The sequence below is a fragment of the Ambystoma mexicanum genome, chromosome 10, assembly GCF_040938575.1.
Source record: "Ambystoma mexicanum isolate Mex_15411 chromosome 10, UKY_AmexF1_1, whole genome shotgun sequence".
Classification (NCBI taxonomy): Eukaryota; Metazoa; Chordata; class Amphibia; order Caudata; family Ambystomatidae; genus Ambystoma; species Ambystoma mexicanum.
In genome coordinates, this window is record NC_090932.1 from 1,516,313,325 (window position 1) to 1,516,329,233 (window position 15,909).

A 15,909-nucleotide genomic window follows, 5' to 3' on the forward strand; every position below is an offset into this window, starting at 1 on the left:
CCTCCAGCTACCGTGGTACCAGCCTTGACTCCAGCTACAAGGAAAGCCAAGCGGTTCATCACAGCCGGTGAGTCGAAAGGAGAAATGATAAGAACCGGGCTCTGGTGAATTAAAGTGGCAAAGTGAGAGAAGTTCAAAGAACTGTAAAATTGTGAAGGGGGGGCCAGCTGCAGAAGGGGACCGACACCACGTGGGTGCTGCTCCGAGAAATTCTGGTCGATCCCCATATGAGTAAAACTACAGATACCAGAAGGCCGTAGGAGAGCCGCCAAGAAGAACCGCCAAGATAGGTCAAAGTGGTCATACAGGAGGTCAAGCAAAATCCCCATACAATCGAAAGCCTTTGACCTAAAAACTATAAAGAAAACCAAGGAAGTGAATCCCGCCACACGAGAAAGCAAGGGAAGTGAATCCGTGAGCATTGAAAGTAAAATGTGAATGTGAAGTTGGCAAGAGTGAACCCGGAAGACGGATGCTGACGAGATTGGGCAAAGTCTAAAGTCTGAAAGCAAGCGTCCCCCAACAGCACGATCCTCCCCGCAATGAGAGACAATGAAGGACTCTCCCAAAATGGGAATAAGGCCAAGACAGAGTGCGGGTGAGCGTAAATGGGAGTTTATCAATCAGAATTGGGCATGCAAAGAACTCTGCAAACTCCGAGAGCGCTCTGTCTGACAATAGCAAAGACAGGCGTATATATTTACAAAAAACATCATCAAAACCTACATACTATAGGGGGCACAAGTTCATTGGGATTGGGTGGCGACGACTAACTATAGGTGCTGCTGCGGTGTGGTTGGTCTTGGCTGGAGGACGTCACTGGTCACCCTCGTGGGTTGGGCTGGGCCTGGCAGGTCGGCTTGAGTTCATCCGGGCGGTGTTGGTGTGCCGAGGCGGCCTGTGGCAGAGATGAATGCCTTTTCTGACTTACTTGCCCTCTGCCATGCACACTGCAGTCATTCAGTCATTTACAGTTTTATTCTCTTTAGTAAATCTTTTAATAGGTTAAATGCAACACAGGAGGAATGCACCTTGTGAGGGATCTGGAGATAATATATCGTGGCCTGGTTACTTGTGATCTGTTGACCGGGACCATAGGTCGAGGGGCTAAGCTTCGGGGACTGGGGCGGGTGGTACAGGTCTTTCTGTCTTGTTAGAAGTGATTATGGATGTTTCGCTGTGTGTTGTCAAAGTGTTGGGTGTCCTGATTGCACAGGGCCATAAGTCTGAGACAGTCCGGTGGGTTGTGGGGTTTACGAGGGGGCGCTTGAGTTTAAACTAAGGTTTACTGCTGTGCTGTAAATAATGCAGGTGGCTGGCCGCGGCCTTGGGTACTGGAGTGGGGCTACAAGTCTTTGAAGCGACTCCAGTCGGGTCGGGGGAGGCGTGATAGCGCAGAGCGGGGCTCTGTTCTCCTGTCTTGGCAGCCTTCTGAGGGAGGGAGGGGGATACATCGAGACCTTGTACGCTTTCACAAAGGTATCTCCCTCGTGCGTTGCTGAATATAAGTAAAGACATCGCAAACATTTGAATACTTTCTATAATACTTATTTAAAATCACTTCGAAACATGCATTTAACCTTTGCTGGGTGCGTTTCGATTATACCCAGTTCAAGCATCATATTTGTACATTAGACTCTAGCAGCTACAGTGTTTCAGTTACATGCATATACATTGGTAGTAAATGAGGTAGTGGTTAGATAAGTGGAGTACATAGAAAACGACCCGCCACTGTACGTGACGGTGGTGGCATATGAGGGGCTCAGACATTCACACATGATACGTGCACTCTCGCGCATTCTTTACATGGGTTCATAGTATAGTTGCATCCGCTTTCTCGTGTACTCTAGCAGCATTAGCTTTGGTTATGGCGCGAAACCACGTGAGGTAGGCTGCCCAGTGATACACGCAACGAACAGATCCCTGGAGCGTTCCTTTATCATTGGCATCCACCTGCAATGGTGCGAGCTTGCCATAGCTTATATCATGGGAGCATACTTTCTCATTTTAATACCTTCTACTGCGTTTGTATCTTGTGGAAGAAAGAAATAATGCAAGAGGTCTTAACATTAATGCATAAAGACTGTCTGCCATCTGATGACCATATTACTGCTCTCTTTCATTTCCCAGGCCTGCTGGCCGGGTCATGCTAGGAGCGATGATACACTGTGGGAGGTGAACTGATACAATGTTAGGGCATTACGCTAGCTCAAGTTCGTTTTGTTCGTGGGAACGTGCTCGCAGCGGATCTGCCAGGGTGCTGCGGCAACAGGGATGTTCTCCAAGGGTGGGGGCCGTGCTACAGTACGCTGAGCTCACACCATCTTTACCGAGCAAAGAATGGTTTTTGGGCCTAGCTAAATTTGTGTTGTAATCAATACATATGGGCATTCGATACGTGTGGGTAATGTCTCCAGTGGGTGAGCCCTCCACCACCTGGGCCCGGGTGGCATGAGGGAACGCCCAATGGCCCATAGCCCTCACCTGGGAAAGAAACGCAGGCGAGAGGGGTCTCCTGGACCAGCCCTCCCCTACAAGTCCCAAGAAACAGTGTGTTGACAAAAGTGAACCCGGCCGAGGGATGTCCACTGGAACTGTTTAAAAAGACATTGGGCCTCATTACGACCTTTGCGGAATGGGTCAACGGGTTCCGCTAATGGATGCGGACCCATTAACACCATTCCGGACGATTACGAGGCCCCCTCGCGTGACCCGGTAAGGACGCCTGGCAAAACCAGGCGTCGTTACCGGGTCCCGCGAGGGGACCAGGGAGCTAACAACGGGCCGGTCGTAATTGGCCCGTTGTTAGCTCCCTCTCCCATTCCCATTGAGCCCTATGGAGGCTCAAATGGGAATGGGGAAGGTCCGGGCCCGGGTTCCCTGAGGGAGGAATTACCGGGCCCTCCGAACTCGGAATGGCCCGATAATTCCGCATTGAGGGAACCCGGTAAAGGAGCCCGGTTTGGCGGCAGCCATGGAGCTAATAGCTTGTCTAGTTTAAATGCAATTACCATAAAATAAGGAAAATTCTTATTTTCTACCGCCAAACTCGTAATGAGGCCCATTGAGATTTGTGAAGGAAAAGCCATAGTGAACCCGGTGGAGTGAGGCTGAAAGTAAAAGAATGGTCAGCGCCCGGAAGAGGGGGACCCAAGGGTGAATCCATCACCTGAGAAATACGTAATACAGAACTTTTGTTTATTTGTTGGTCCTTTCTTGGTAAACCTATCAGGCCCTCGGGACCAGGAAACTACAACCACTGAAGGCCTTGATATTGATAGGAACTGTTTTAGGATCCAAACCCAGAGGAAGGAGATCCAGGGGGGAAAAGCGATCCCCCAACACCACAAGGAACAAGGGTCAGTGCCCGGAAGAGGGATACCGAGGGGTGAAGAATCCTCACCCTAAGTAAAACCAGGAAAAAACTTTCATTTTGTTGAAGGAACTTTTGTTTTGTTATTTGAATACTTCAGGCCCTCAAAGGCAAGAGACTTTTTAGTAAAAGAGACTTGGCCATCGAAGCTCCTGATAAACAGAAAGAGAACTGTCGACTTGTGCTGGGAAAGCTTGAGTGTGTGTCCAACCTTACCCCGGGCTCAAAACATGGGGAAGGAAGACCCAGGCTACCACATCCTGATATATTATCTGTGAACACTTCTTTCTTTTCATGAAAACCATCCCACACCCTTTTTGTATTAGTTGTAAGGTTTGGCAATAGGTTTCTTAGTATAGATTCTTTTTATTTGACACACCGCCACTAGGACTGCCTTATTTTCATTTGATGGTCAACGCTTGCTCCATTCTTAGATTAAGGTTTAGATAAGGCGTTTTTCCAACCGGCATACAGTTTAATAAACACCCTTAAACTGTGATCACTTGTGTCTGTCTTTACTGTTACCACCATGAGTTCCTTACAGTACAAAGAAATTGTAGCATACATATGGTCCAAAGACACACTGAAACACTATGTTTTGTAAAAAGAAATGGTTTATTTAAAAACAAGTACACCCAGATAATTATCGAGTAAATAAGTACTATAACATCATATAAACACAATCATAAAAACCAACTCAATACCTATGGTATGCAAACCAAGGAATAACCTTATTTAGAGGAGCAAGAAGCAAGTCAAGGTGAGTCAAACCTAAGGTTATACATTCAGGATAGTAATATACTATTCTTGGGGAACAAGACCCTACCGGTCATGCAGTGACACTCAGCTATGAAATCACATAATAAACTAACCCTGTTACAAGCGTACTCCTTGCAACATAACTTTTTAGAACTCAGTTCAGAGCCTGTAAATCAACTCAAATGCTTTCTGGATTGGTCTTAAGATACTCAATGATAAGTATGAACACTCAATAACTATTTTAGTATGCTCTAAGCAATTTAAGGGAAGCGGAACCCAATTACACTTTAAGAAAGACACAATGGGCCTCATTATGAGTCCGGCTGTAGCCATGCTGGTAAAAACGGTATGGCTGTCGCCGGAGTAATTTTTTTTCCGGCGCCCGGCAATGGGGACTTACCGGGGAATTACGGCCACGGCGGCCCCGGTAATTGCCCATTGCCAGGTGCCGAAAAATATTACTCCCCATTCCCATTTCAGTCCCATTGGACTCAATGGGAATGGGGAGGACGGATGCACCGGCATCATTCATGAATCGTGCTGGTGCATCCGTCAAGGTCTGCGAGCGGGTGCCGTTCCACCCGCCAGGTCAGACCTGGCGGGCTGAAAGGCACCCACTCGCAGACCTCGTAGTTTGCCGGTCCGGTAACAACGGTGCCGGTCCGGCACCGTTGTTACCAGACCGGCAAACTTGTAATGAGGCCCAATGTATTTCAAGGTAAGTCATTGACCTATTGGTACATAACTATGATACGATAGGTTATTTATAACGCGCTTAATACCCAGAGGATTCTAAGTGTGGACCCGACAATCGAACCTGTGTTGCTCCGTGTTGTCTTGCTTCCAAGGCGAGCACGTTGCCCATGAGCTATCCTCCCGAGACTATAGCTAGTAATGCCTAGTATACTTTTAAGAAGTGTATAATACACTTTGTAAGGTAATTAAGAACTTAATGAAACTATTTTAGAATAGCACCAATGCAATTCAGGGGAGCACTACCCAGGGTTTCAAGTTTAGAAGAGCAGCCGCTATTCAAGGTGAGTAAGGCCTATATACTTTTAAGAGGAGTTACCAGCAACTCAAAGACAAGTATTAACTAAAAGAATGTTTTAGATCTGTATAAAGCAGACCTGAGCAAACAAACCCTATGATACACTTTAAATATGGCACAATGTTATTCAAGGCAGGTAAACCCTGTAGGTAATCTTTTACACTCAGTCCCTTAAGCAATGATAAAACAGAACCAACACTTATTTCTTTTTAGTAGGGGGGGAAAACACCATATAAAGTTAGTAAAGCATCGTATACACTTTTTAGAGGGGCAGAATGCAACTCAAAGGTAAGCATTATCTTAATGACACTTTGTAACTTCTTCCTTCGCAGAGATACAGTTACCACAGGAACTTCTTTAGCAAGTAAGTACTTTTACACTTGTTATACTTTCAAAGCAGAATCTTTTTCTTATCCAGCCCTTCCCTAGTCTATAGCATGAGCTTTTTCAGAGGCAGAACAGGGACCCTAATGGTCTAGGTGCCAGGTTGGAATAGGGTTCAGTTGCAGGAAAGTCAAAGTTCCAAAGGAGATCTTCTTAAACAAGTAAGTATTCACTTTCATAGTTCGTTAAAGTGTTCAGTGACTTCACAGAAGGCTCCGTATATGTGTTCCAGCATTAGGCCTGGGCGAGTGGTACGGGCAAACTCCCAACCACACAAATCACCCACTCAGCCTCACAGGATGCACACCAGACTTAAGGTAAGTATTACCCAAGCCCACACAGTACTATAGGAGAAAGGAAGAGCTTTGGCATGGATGTCTTCACAGGACCAGATCCCTGGGTTCTTGGTCTGGCGACAAAATAACCGGACACTGGATGGGAACTTGCAGCAGCAGTCATAAGAGAAGGCTTCCAGCAAGGGTTTCCTCATAGATTATCATGGCTCTGTGGATATGTCACCGTTTTACAGCAGCCAGATAAAGAACGAATATCGCTGCTCGGATTCGCTTCACCCTCTCGGTCCTGCACTCTGGTGAGGGGACTTCATGGATTCGAATTGTGTCTCTGAAGATCCAGCAGGAGTACACTCAAGTTTCGAACGGATTCGGACTTCGGAAGACCATACACCACGCTTAGGCTCGAGTTCCCAGGGTGTTGGCAGTTTGCAGTCCCGCACGTCACAGCACGTTGTGGGATGGCTCAAAATGCAGGTCTTCCTGAGACTAGTGATCCTACCAGCCTCTGGGTAGGAGTACTCGCTTTCGGGACCCTGAGTTCGATTGGCAGGAAGGGTCTCATCAGGCTCAGGTTACACAGCAGGCTCTCTGGTCTCTTCACTGGGAATCGCTACTGGCGTCTTTTCTTCATCTTCCTTGTCAGATTCAGCTCCAGTGGTCGACATTGTCAGCAGCTCTTGGGTTCAGAGTATTTATCAGGAACTACAGCACAACTTTTGCAATCTGACCCTGCAGTTTGCAGAAAGGGGCAGTCTAGCTGTCCTATCAGGACAGCCAGCCTCACATTGAGACTTGGTTCCTTTCAGGCAAGGTGAAAGACAAAGGGCTGCAGAGGTTTTGTCCACTCCCTCTTCCTGCCTGCTCAGACACTCTGGAGCCTTGGCAGGGAATTCCCGCGGAAGACAAAACTTACACTGAGGTTGTTCCTGCCTGGAATGGCAGGGGAAGACCTAGGAAACTACAAGCAAACAAGAAATGGTGAAAAAAAGAAGGCACCCACCATCCTAGCAGAATGGTGGCCCTTCTGTGCAGTAATAAGACTAGAAAGTCACTAAGATAAAACCACTGCCACCAGCCATTCAAGTAAACTTGCAATTGTAACAGAAATGTTACCAGGTAAGTAAGAAAGGGGATACATTGTTTCCCCCCCTAGCACTCCGCATAAGGTGGGGTGTGCTGGCTCACTTAAATCAATGTAAAGGGGATGTGAATTCCACTTTACTTCTGGAGAACAGTAGTTCACCCAAGAAATAATAGGATAATTAAAAAGGAAGCCACTGCTTTTAAAATGCTGTGTGCTGCCATAGTACATTAGTCAATCCAAAGTTATAAGAAACTATAACACCAATCACACACAATGGAGAGTCATAAAAAGGTCACCCATAAAAAAAGATTCCCACTCACCTAGGGACAAGGTAAAATAATCACCAAGTTCAAGCAAAATTTTCTCGGGTTGATACAGGTCAGGAAGATTTATCATAACAATTCCCCCTATATTTCAATATGTATATTCCACCAATGATGAGTATTTTCCACAAGTGTAACCTACAGCACCTTTCTTATGTAAACAATACTCAAATAATTGTCAAAGTTTCTGGCCCTTGCCACACCTTCCTCCCTTTTGTTGAGGGCCTCTTCAATGTGCATGTATGGTTTACTAGTTATGGTTGCAATTGAACTCTGCCAAGACTGAGATTCTCGTGTTAAGACCTAGACATATGCTCAAAGACCTGCAATGGGTCCCCTGACCCCAGCAGCTTTTTTACCTCCCTGACTCTTATGCAACTAAGGTTAGAAATGTAGGGATCATCTAGGAATCTGATCTTTCTTTGTCAGCCCAGATTAACGAAGTCTCCAGAATATTTATTTACCGACTTCGGCACCTTAAACCGACATTTCTCAATGGATATGATATGATATGGCATATATGATAAGTGTTTCAAGGAGCGACGAGGCGGGGGGACATAGGGAAGACAGACAACGATCTTACTAGGCCCGGTATCATTCAGATCGCGCAAGCGCATGGGAAGGGGGGAAGGGAAAGTGCTAGGGGCAGTGCAGAACATGGGATAGTGGAATAATAAGATAAATAAATAAGCGGCCAGCTGGTGGCAAGTGCAAGGTAAGTGCAGAACAAAGTGCTGGGAGGGGGGGCTGTAGGGATACAGAGACAGTCCCGTGGTGCAGGATTGCCAGGGAGGCAGAGCCGGGGGCAGGTGGCTGGGCCAGGGACCGAGATCAGTGGGAGTGGCCTGGTGCCGATTCGGTGCAGTTTCAATCAGGAATTTAGCAGGGAGAGGGGGAGGGAAAGCAGAAGCAAGGAAGGTTTTGAGGTGCTTCCGGAACCGGAGATGGTTCTCCTCAAGTGTCAGGGAGGCAGGAAGGCTGTTCCAGAGGGAGGCCCCTGCCACAGAGAGAGATCTACCCCCAACTCGTTGCTTGGAGAAGCGGCTGACCCTGAGGGAGTTGGAGGCGGATAAGCGAAGAGCTCGAGAAGGAAGATATTTAGGAAGGGAGAGTTGAAGGTATTTCGGCCGCAGGCCCCAGAAGGCCTTGTGGGCAATGCAGAGGGTTTTGAACTTAATCATCGCAGCCACTGGGAGACAGTGAAGAGATTTCAGTCCTGTAGAGATACAGTCCCTGGGCTTGAGGCCAAGAACAAGTCTTGCAGTCCTGTTCTGGATGAGTTGCAAAGGGCGGAGAGTAGAGGCAGGCAGATTTAGATAGAGGCTGTTACAGTAGTCCAGCCTAGAGAGAACCAGGGCTCTGGAGACAGTGAGCTTCTGGGGGAAGGAGAGGAAAGGAAGAATACCTCTAAGGAGGTGCAGCTGGTAGTGTGACTTCTTGGAGATGTCAGAAATGTGAGTAGAGAAGGAGAGTGTGGAGTCGAAGATGACCCCAAGGTTTTTTGCCTTGCAGGTAGGAGCAGGAGGAGGGCCTAGAGAGGCTGGCCAGAGAGCGGCAGGAAAGGAGGGAGTGGGTGTACCGATGAGTAGAATCTCAGTCTTACTGGCATTAAGGCAGAGGTCATTGGCGGCACACCACTCCTGGATAGCAGACAGACAGTCAGAGATGAGGGAAGGAGAGGAGAAGGCCGAGGGTAGCCTGAAAATGAGCTGGGTATCATCCGCATAGCACTGAAAGTTGGGGCAGAGAGCGGCGATGCGGTGGGCAAGGAGTGCCAGATATTGGTTGAACAGCCAGGGAGAGAGGTTAGATCCCTGGGGGACACCACAGGTGGAGAAAAAGATGTCAGGGAGGAAGGACCCAAGTTGGACCTGGGAGGGTCAATTGGAGAGGAAAGAAGTCAGCCACACCAGAGCCTGACCTGTGATACCCAGGAGACGGTTGAGCAGGATGGCATGGTTGACAGTGTCAAAGGCAGAAGAGAGATCAAGCAAGATGAGAACACACTGGGTGCCAGAGTCAAGGTTGGAGAGCAGGTCTTGACGGATGTTTAGGAGAGTAGTTTCCGTGCTTCTGGCCGCTCTAAAGCCAGACTGATGGTCATGAAGACAACCCACAGATTCATTGTGGAGATTAAGCTGGGAGATGGCCAGTTTCTCCAGGAGCTTGCCCAGGAAGGGAGGGATGGAGATTGGGCGATAGTTAGCCGGGCAGGAGGGGGTATGACGAGGGTTTCTTAAGAAGAGGGTGCACAAGGGAGTGCTTAAGGGGGATGGGAAGACTCCAGTGGCGAAGGAGTGATTGCAGAAGTCAGCCAGGGCAGGAGCCAGGGAGTCAATGTGGTCCTTGATAGTTTTGGAAGAACAGGGGTGAACCTGTTTTGACGAGGCTTTCATACATCGGACTTGTCTGGAAACCTCGTCAGCAGAGAAAAGGGGAAAGGCAGAGAAGGAGGGAGGGGGGTGGCTGCAGAAGAGCCAGAGGAAGAGCAGGGAATAGGGGGAGGGAGGCGGTAGGAGGAGAGTGAGCACAGGATGTCCTGAGTTTTTGAAATGAAGTGAGAAGCCAGTGCCGCGCAGAGGGCCTGGGAAGGGACAGGAGAGGTAGAGACTGCGGCAGGATTGGCCAGTTCCTTGCAGATTTTAAAGAGTTCAGCCGAGTTGTTAGATGCCGCAGAGACGCGGGCTTGGATGTGTGAGCTCTCTTCTTGGTGAGGAGCGAGAGCCGGTATTGTCTTTGCAGCAGGCGGCAGGCCAGGATGAGCCTCTGTCTTTGGTTGTTACATTTATGAACTTGTTTTTCGACTGTGACAATTTCCTCTATGTTGGCCTTCCTACACATATTGTGCACAATCTGCAAAAGATTCAGAATCTGGCAGTACATTTCATGTTTCATCTTCCCAAGTCGTCTGCCGTATCTACATATTGTTGGGAAGTTCACTGGCTTCCTATGTACCAGAGGATACACTTTAAAATACTTTTCCTGATCTTTAAATGTGTACATGACCTGGTTCCCCTATATCTCCCTCACAGCCATCTAGAAATCTCAGGTCAGCTGCGGGCAACTTGCCAGTCTTCCCACGGTGGTGCTGCATCTCTAGAGGTGACAGATGCTTTTCTGTAGCTGGATCAAAATTGTGGAGCAATCTGCCCATCGATATATACTCAAAGCAGGCTCCTTGGATATCTTACAGAAAAACCTCAAAACTTACTTGCTCTGTTGATATCTGTTCCTTCCGTTACCTGGAATGCTCTTTTATTGTGACTTTACCCACCCCTGGATTGTCTCTTAGTACCTTCTTGAGGATTGTTTATAGGGTTTAGCTTCAAAGAGACAGATGTAATCTCTATGCCTCAATGCAGGAAGGCAGCATCTCTCTAGATGGGGGGACACCAGCCGCAGACAACACCTTCATGGAAGTTGAAGGCTGTCCCTAAGTAAGGTGTCTTTACAAGATTAAGTGGTTGCATGGCTAAAGAAGGTCAGGTTGTGAAAGGATGATAAGGAAACATAGATCAGGGACTAGTGAACAAAACATAAACAATAAAACATGTAGGGCCTAGTGCTAGTATTTATATAGGTACAATTTATATTGGTTTCCATCCTGTGGAAGTTTTCTAGGAAAGGTAGGGTGGGCACTCAGTGGACAAGGCAAAGTGTGGGGAGTTAGCAATGCCCTTTACATGCTGGTATGAGTTTGAGCCTGGTCTTGAACAACTCGACTGATGAGTAGTTTGATGACGGGGGGAAAGCAAGTAGAGAGAAAGAGCAGAAGTGGCGTTAACATAGTAATTCATCAAATGCAGTGAAACGGATGCAGTGAGTTGGGTGAGTACCGTAAAGATGAGCTTAGTTGGTTACATCTGTTAAGAACAATGCAAACATTATAAAATACTAAGGCCTGGTCGTGGGACCACACAAAAATAAACACTCAGATAATAGGTCTCCCTTAGTTTATGGGGGAATCCTACTAAATACCCACTTGCATGCAATACAGGTGCACCCTGTCAAGAAATCCTAACTACATCACTGTTGGTCAGTACTGAGGCTAAGAGGGCACACGCAGATAGTGAAAATATTGTAAAGGTTAAGGATGGCCTTCTCTAATGTAGGTCATATTTAAAAAGTAGACACTATTGCATTTCAGAACTACTGTTCAATCTTATTGTCATTGTGTTTTTTCTTTCACTGTTTTGCAGATAACTTCATTTAATGATCCTGATTTTCTAAAACAATTGGAAATGGCCATTAAATATGGGTTCCCTATTCTCTTCCAAGATGTTGATGAGTACATCGATCCTGTCATTGACAACGTTCTTGAAAAGACAATCAAAGGAGTGCAAGGGCGTCAATTCATCATACTGGGAGACAAAGAGGTTGACTACGATCCCAATTTTAGATTATACCTTAATACCAAACTGTCAAATCCCAAGTATTCACCATCAGTGTTTGGCAAATCCATGGTCATCAATTACACAGGTAACCCCATAATTATTAACAGAGCAGCACTACATATTAGCAAAAATTAAATACAGATAAAGATTCTAGGTGTTGGGGTGGACAACAAGTACATTAATGGCCCTGTAATCAATTCATGTGTATAAATATTTAGGCACTTGTCATCTATTTTTTTAATAAAACATGTAGATAAGCACACCACTTGCAAGTAAGATACGAAAGAAGACATATTATATAGTGCATCATTCGTGAATGAAATTGTACGTATTCTAGTGAGAGCTGTTGCTAAATGTGGTCATCTTGTTTGCTTTCTCTAGTAACATTAAAGGGGTTGGAGGACCAGCTTCTCAGTGTTATTGTGGGTTTCGAAAGAAGAGAATTGGAAGAGCAAAGAGAAAACCTAATCCTCGAAACCAGCGAAAACAAAAAGCTTTTGAAAGATTTAGAGGACTCCCTTCTCCGTGAACTGGCCACATCCACAGGGAATATGCTGGATAATGTAGAATTGGTGCACACGCTAGAGGAGACAAAATCCAAAGCCACTGAGGTAACTTCTTATTGACAATTCATAATTTCTATTGAGTTAAAATACAGGGTTTTCCTAGAAGGTCAGCATTTAAATGCTAGCTAGTATTTTTAGAATATATTTTACAGTGTAAAATATATATAATGTGAATACACACCCATGGTTATGTTTCTGAAGGTTGGAATTGGTTGCTATTTATTCATATAGTGTTTTGAATTTCTAAGTTATGACTTAGCCCTGCTGGTGACCCTAGCAGAGTTCCACTGCTCAAAGTCCCCTATGTGTTGCAATTTGTTTTCTATGCCAACTATGTAGGGATGAGCGCTCACGCATACATTGTTTAAATATGCCACAGTTCTAATGTTATGCTTATTACCATCTCTATCTGGAACATCACAGGAAAACATTTTAACACACTCACCCCTGCCCGACATCATCCATATTTTGAACACCTTGCTGCCAAACCTGCTTAGCAGTACATGTCAGTAAACCTAAAGATTAAAGGCTAATGTCAAACCTAGCACACATACAAATATGCAACATGTAAAAGCTGCAAAACCTGCTAACTTTCAATAGCGATATATCTGTGTTCACATTACCTCTTATTATAACATGCCGGTATTGTGACTTCCAATTTGAATTGACTTATTCTGGTTTGGTTTCCTCTAAAATGATCTCCATTGAATATTGCATGTGATTTCTGGGAGACTGTCATTTATTCATGTATTTAGAATATTGAAAGAATGCACCCATAACCCATGTGCAACAGAGCACTTCAAGAATAAGCTACTAGCATCTTCTACATTTGTGAGACTTGCTGTAATATGACGGTCAAAGATTGACGTTTAAGAGAGAACAAATTCTGCATGGCCCCTTTCAAGGAATCTGGGTGCCCGGCCATGCAGTTGGGTTATAGATTCACTGAGTTGAGGAAAAGTCTGATACTCTGTACTGAGGGGATATGCACAATGAAAGGGGTCCATTGGTGATTCCAGTGTGGATAAAGACACAAAGAAATGTTCTCGACCTTATAGTAAATATCTTCCAAGAACCACCAATCTAAGAAATAGAAGTCACAATGCCATCATCATACTTTGGGTATGGCCGGAGCAATGTTTTGGAGATGTTAACATAATGATCCATGCTGATGAGACATGTTCATGACTTGGTGAGAGAGAGGAGTCTTTAGCAAACTTGCTGTTGTGAGCTCTGATGGTTCTAGGGGTGAATGTTGGAATGGGTGACTTTAAAAAGGGATATTAACTGTATTTACGCAATATACAGAGAGAATTGTTGCTTCATAGAACAGATTCTGTGCCATGGTGGGGGTTCCAATGTTGCTGAGGTCTACTCTACCTTTGCCATCACACACACTATAGACGCAATGTTAAGTACTTTGCTCTTAGCACCAACTTTGCCAACTGCAATTCGGGTGACGGCAGCAACAGAGTCACCTATGACAATGCCATTGTTCATAGTAGATCATAAAGTGAAAGAAGGCTGGGAAACCTCTGGTTACTGTGTGTAAACCCAGTTAATTTCACTTCATCAGATGACTATTTTATGATATTGGTAACTGGGATCATCATTATAAGCGAACACAGGCAATGACAAAATGTCGCAAATGAGAATTATGTGCATCCTGAGTTGATATGGGATTTGCAGAATGATAGTGGCTGTAACAGAAGCAGCCCTCAATTTTATGACTGTAGCACCATATGAAGGGTAGTCTTATTAAATGGCCTCATTTGGGAGGGCAGTATCTACTGTTGAATTGAAGGTTCCGAGAGCAGATGGTGCCAAGTCATATGATAAAGTAAATTAAAACACATTAGCAAATGGGTGTCATCAGAACCAGTCAGATTGCTCTGAATGATGACATCATATGAAGACTAAGGTTTTCAGAATGGGGATAGCTAGTGAATTAGTGAGCATACTCTCATTACACAATAACAGCAGTGTATGACCATTATACCCACTGCAGTATCCATATCTTCTATACATGTCCCTCCCGCACCATCCGTCTACCAACAACCTGACCTCATATTAATGGTGCGTATATATTATAATATGCACACTCTCATGTGGGAGCCTTGTGGCTTGAACAGGCACACATATACCTCTAGGATAGATATGGTTTTGAGCGCACTTATGAAATGTATGTGTTCTTCACGTCCCATCTTGGCACACCCGTTTATTTACCACAAGCGCTTGTCAGGTGCTATGCGCCCACGCCAATCTCACACATATTGCTTTCCCAACTATATAACTTCTTAACAAACTAGTACTACTTGTGCTCTGCTCAAGTTGTTTGAAACCATGTGCCTCCTTTTGTGAAGGAGATGTATGCTAGAGGAGAGCGGTGGATAGAGATAGGAGGAGGGCATTATAGGTGGAGAATGGTGGCAGATGGAGGAGGGTCTGAGAGGAGGTACAAGTGGACAGAAAGGTCTAGCACACAGAAACATCACTGAACTAGCCAAGAGTGCCAAGGGCCATAAAATGTCCTGAGAGGCAGATGACAAGACCAGTAGGCTGTAACTGGGTTGCAGCCAGCCTAGTGAACTAGAAAACAAATTAAACTGGCCCCATAGAGCTATTTATCTCTTCATTGCCATTCTACCACCCACTATTTCACTTCTCTCGCCTCCAACCCCATACTCCCACACTTCTGCCAGTCATCTGCCCCTGTTATATTTGAGCAAGCAGTGCACTCTTTTTCCAATGGTGTAAATTATGTCAGTGGAGGGCTTGTTGCAAGTGGGTGCTGAGATTGTAGCACTTGCAGAAAAACGGCCAACTCCCCATCTGTTCCTGGGCATTGAACATGCATGGGTCAGTGGCTCGAGCATTCAAGTAGCAAGCCACCATCGTGGATTTCTCTTTTCTGTGTACGTGGGCATTGCTGCTCCGCTTCCCTCCTTCTCCAGGGCCTACATCGCATAGCGGGTGATGGCATCCGTCCACCAGACTCACTCCAGTCACATCACACAGCAAAATGTATTGGAATGTGTCATTCCACCCAGGAGGAGGCAGAGCCATAGGAGAGGAAGTTGGCATTCAGGGGCAGGAAGGGAATGTAGAATTCAATGCAGCCTCGGGCTGCAATTTGGAAGGGCCCACTAGCAGTAGGTAGTTAAGTGGGAAAGGTGGACCTTACCCGGTCCCTTCTACAAAGTTGAGGAATTTCCATGGTGTGCAAAATTGTAAATGCCAGGAAACTTGAAGTCCCAGCTGTGTTAGAGAAATCGTATGATGTGCTCCAGTGATGTACCTTGGAGAGGCAGTTCTGGGACCACAGGATACGGGCTGATTAAGTATAGTGATTCCAGGTGAAGATGCATGTTTCGAGGGGTAGTGCCGGGGTTCTGGAAAAGATTCCTTTGTTTTGTTGTCTGTGGGTCTGCCTGACTTCTATATCTGTGGTCTTTTTTCTGTTCCATGGTGTGACCTTTCCATTACAGTTTTCCATTGAAAATTGTCTTTGATTCTTAGCAAGCTCCCAGTCTTTTTATCTGCCTAGATTTCAATGGTTTGCTTTGGCTTTACACTCATATCAATGACAAGTGGCAACCACAGAAACGCAGGACACCATGGTTAACTTACAGACCCTTCATCGAAGAATTCCCAAGGGGTGGGTTGGTTATGATATGAT

General features: G+C 45.7%; 1 protein-coding gene across 1 annotated transcript in view; it reads left to right on the top strand.

Annotated features, from left to right (window-relative positions):
- Window positions 1–15,909, top strand: part of DNAH10 (dynein axonemal heavy chain 10) — a 2,725,177-nt gene that overhangs the window by 2,373,781 nt on the left and 335,487 nt on the right. The window contains exons 63-64 of the mRNA XM_069619694.1: window positions 11,470–11,749; window positions 12,046–12,275. Of these exons, the coding sequence (XP_069475795.1) occupies window positions 11,470–11,749; window positions 12,046–12,275 (510 nt within the window). The remainder of the gene's footprint in view (window positions 1–11,469; window positions 11,750–12,045; window positions 12,276–15,909) is intronic.